This window comes from Sphaeroforma arctica, assembly GCF_001186125.1.
Source record: "Sphaeroforma arctica JP610 unplaced genomic scaffold supercont1.4034, whole genome shotgun sequence".
NCBI lineage: Eukaryota > Ichthyosporea > Ichthyophonida > Sphaeroforma > Sphaeroforma arctica.
This window is the reverse complement of record NW_014036524.1, coordinates 1-2,789: the sequence shown is the minus strand read 5'-3', so window position 1 is coordinate 2,789 and position 2,789 is coordinate 1. Positions and strand designations below refer to the sequence as shown.

Below are 2,789 nucleotides of genomic sequence, written 5' to 3'. Positions count from 1 at the left end.
AAGCTTTTTTGTCTGCCCGTCAGAAAAAAATCCCTTTCAAACGCAAGACGATGAACGAGAGAGTGTGACAAACCACAATCATGTATGGCTCCAATCCGCCCCATTCTTCCGCTTTGGTAGCCTGTGCTCTAGAACACCCATGAGGTATCAAAAGCACGGCATTAAATCGAGACACTCTGTCTTATTGAACTCAAAGTCGCTGAAGTAGACGTATAATAACAATCAGACACAACGATCAAAATTCAAGCGCACGCGCAGAGATAAATTAAACAAGAGGGCCAGAACAAGGAGTATATTTTACTTCAAAAGAAAATCTGCTGGATTCACACCTCCAAGGCGAGAACTAACAACAGGATATACTGCACATCAAACCGATCATATCATGTTGAAAACTTCATGTGATGCGTCAGATTAAAGCACAACAGTAATTCGTCCGTACCATAATGAATTATCACAATTCAAATACTCTTTATGTATTCTGCTTTATAGTCAAACTACTCTCAAGGTAAACTACGGCAGTATAATCAGAAAGCATCTCACCTCAAACGGCGGCACTTTTTGTTGGTCGTCGTCCAGTATTCGCTTTGGAACTTCCGACAGAACCGCTTTCTGTAGATTTTCGCTTCCCCATGATAAGATCCGAAAAGTAGGCCAAAGTACTTCCACGTCTATCAGCCAATTCTTCCTCTGGTGGAGTTTGTTGGCGATTTAGTTAGTCCGATTGGTACAGAATAAATAGTCAGACAGACTGTCAGTTAAGCACACCATGGGCATTCGATTTTCGTGATATTTAAATTACCCTCGATACACCATTTTGAACTCTTTACGATGTCTAAACTCGCAATCATTCATACTATGGGTATAGCAACATACCGCTCGTTCTGCGATTGTCCTGAGGACAACTCGCTCTAGCGGACACTGGGACCACAGAATCAGTGCGATGTATCATTGACTCTCCCGAAAAAGATTGACGAGCCTTCGTAATGTTATCACTAACGGCGGCAGTGCCACCTCTCATGTAGGCTTTCAGCAGTCTTGCCACTTCCTGGGATTCGTACACAGAATACACGGGCGCAACGGATTTCCCGGTTTAATATATAGTCGGTAGTGCTAAGATAACTGAATTGTGCTGAATTGTTCCGAGACACAGAAGTACATACAAAACACCGCGAAATCTATCAATAGAGAGAAATGCACCTTATGTTTACGAGAATTAGCGGCTTTCAAAGCAAATCCGGTTCGTGCGTTAGCATTCACGCGCCCGTCCGCCAGTAGTACTAGTACTGCCGCCAGATTTCCGGCCTTACTCGCCAAAACCAAGCAATTACTATTGTCCATAGTCGGATCGACGGCTGGGTTCTATCAAAAAATATGCACAGAGTTGAAGGGATAGCATGCTCAGGATGCTGGTCCTCCAGAATTGGTGCTTAATTCCGCATATAACCCAAATTATAACGGCGAGTGATGTAAGAAAAATGAACGATAACAGCTAATCGGGTGTAAACCGTGAGCAAACCACTCAATAGACAGCTATAGCGTGAAGGTCGGCCCATACACCCTACCCGTCAACTAGCCGAAAGAAAAACAATTCAACATTTAAGTGACAGTGGGCCTGCAAACCAAATACACACGAAATTTCCATATTAGCCATCCGAAACCCCCCCCAGCAATTTCGAGAGAAATAACGTTGCATACATTTAACAACAACTGAACAACCGCGGGATCATTCCTTTCACAAGCAATCTGCAGAGCCGAGTTGTGGTCCGCTGAGGGGTCCACCCTGCACAATAGAGGCACTCGTATTTGATAAATATATACGGTTAGACAAAACATCCCCAAACGGGACGGAAAAACTCGGCCGGGTTTTATGACGCGAATGGTCGATGTATTCTATTCTCAAATGTTCTCGAAGCGCACGATTAGCATTTCGTATAACATCTTATTTGTGTAGTACTCACGGGAAGTCGTAACCAATATTTACACAATCATGTACATATAAAGCGCACCGCATATCCTGTAGCAGCATTCTCACGACCTCCGAATGCCTATTGTCAATTGCCTTCCGAAGACAAAAGCCATTCTCGATGCCTGGATCTACAAATTGAGTATGCGGCAAAGCTAACATCATCCTTACGATCTCAATGTGCCCTTCTTCGCATGCTACTCGCAGGGCAACACTTTTGTCATCCCCTATAAACAGTCGAACAAAACCAAAAATAATAAGGATCCACCGTGTTTGAAACATATAGAACAGGGCCTACCTTTACAAGTAGATGATGGTAGAATTGTCATAAGCGCAACGTCAACAACACTGAGCGTGGTGACAATGCCATATACAGCACCCAAATTTCCAAGTACAAAGCTATACTGTACTGATACATAATAACTTCACAGCCGAACACAGAATAACATTTTTGGAGATTCCTATCAGTTGAGCGAAGTCTCTTACTTTTGAAATATAACTGAATTTTGTGACTCAGTACTCACCAGGGTTGACTTTATCAGAGCCCAACAGCAAGCGGACCACATCGGTGTGACCATTCTTACTCGCCCGCCACAGTGGATAGTTCCTCATGAAGCCTAGATAAATGATGGCAGACAGTACTTGACGATAAGTGATAGACCTGCAAGTGTATGTACAACACCTACTAAAAGTTTTATAAAGTAAGCGCATTTCTATTGCCTTCAGGGTCGTTTATATTTAAAAAACGTTCCAAGGTATCTCATACGAGCGTATATCATGGTCACTAGAGACTTTACTAAGTGGCCTGTACAACACCGACTAAAAG

The 2,789-nt window shown here is 43.1% G+C and overlaps 1 protein-coding gene across 1 annotated transcript; it reads right to left on the bottom strand.

Moving 5' to 3' along the window:
* Positions 1-379: 379 nt before the first annotated feature.
* Positions 380-2,586, bottom strand: SARC_14015 (hypothetical protein). The gene is made up of 6 exons (XM_014291855.1): positions 2,488-2,586; positions 2,007-2,190; positions 1,696-1,780; positions 1,198-1,359; positions 874-1,045; positions 380-687 (listed from the first exon to the last, which is right to left on the bottom strand). The coding sequence occupies exons 1-6, from the start codon at positions 2,573-2,575 to the stop codon at positions 542-544; spliced, it is 837 nt and encodes a 278-aa protein (XP_014147330.1). The 5' UTR covers positions 2,576-2,586; the 3' UTR covers positions 380-541.
* Positions 2,587-2,789: the final 203 nt, after the last annotated feature.

Excerpts from the sequence above, each read along its gene's own strand:
- SARC_14015 (XM_014291855.1), bottom strand. The coding sequence starts at position 2,575 with ATGAGGAACTATCCACTGTGGCGGGCGAGTAAGAATGGTCACACCGAT. Across the intron at positions 2,191-2,487 it reads CTCTGATAAAGTCAACCCTG|GGGATGACAAAAGTGTTGCC; the intron begins GTGAGTACTGAG and ends GACTGTTTATAG. Across the intron at positions 1,781-2,006 it reads ATGCTGCTACAGGATATGCG|GGTGGACCCCTCAGCGGACC; the intron begins GTGCGCTTTATA and ends TCTATTGTGCAG.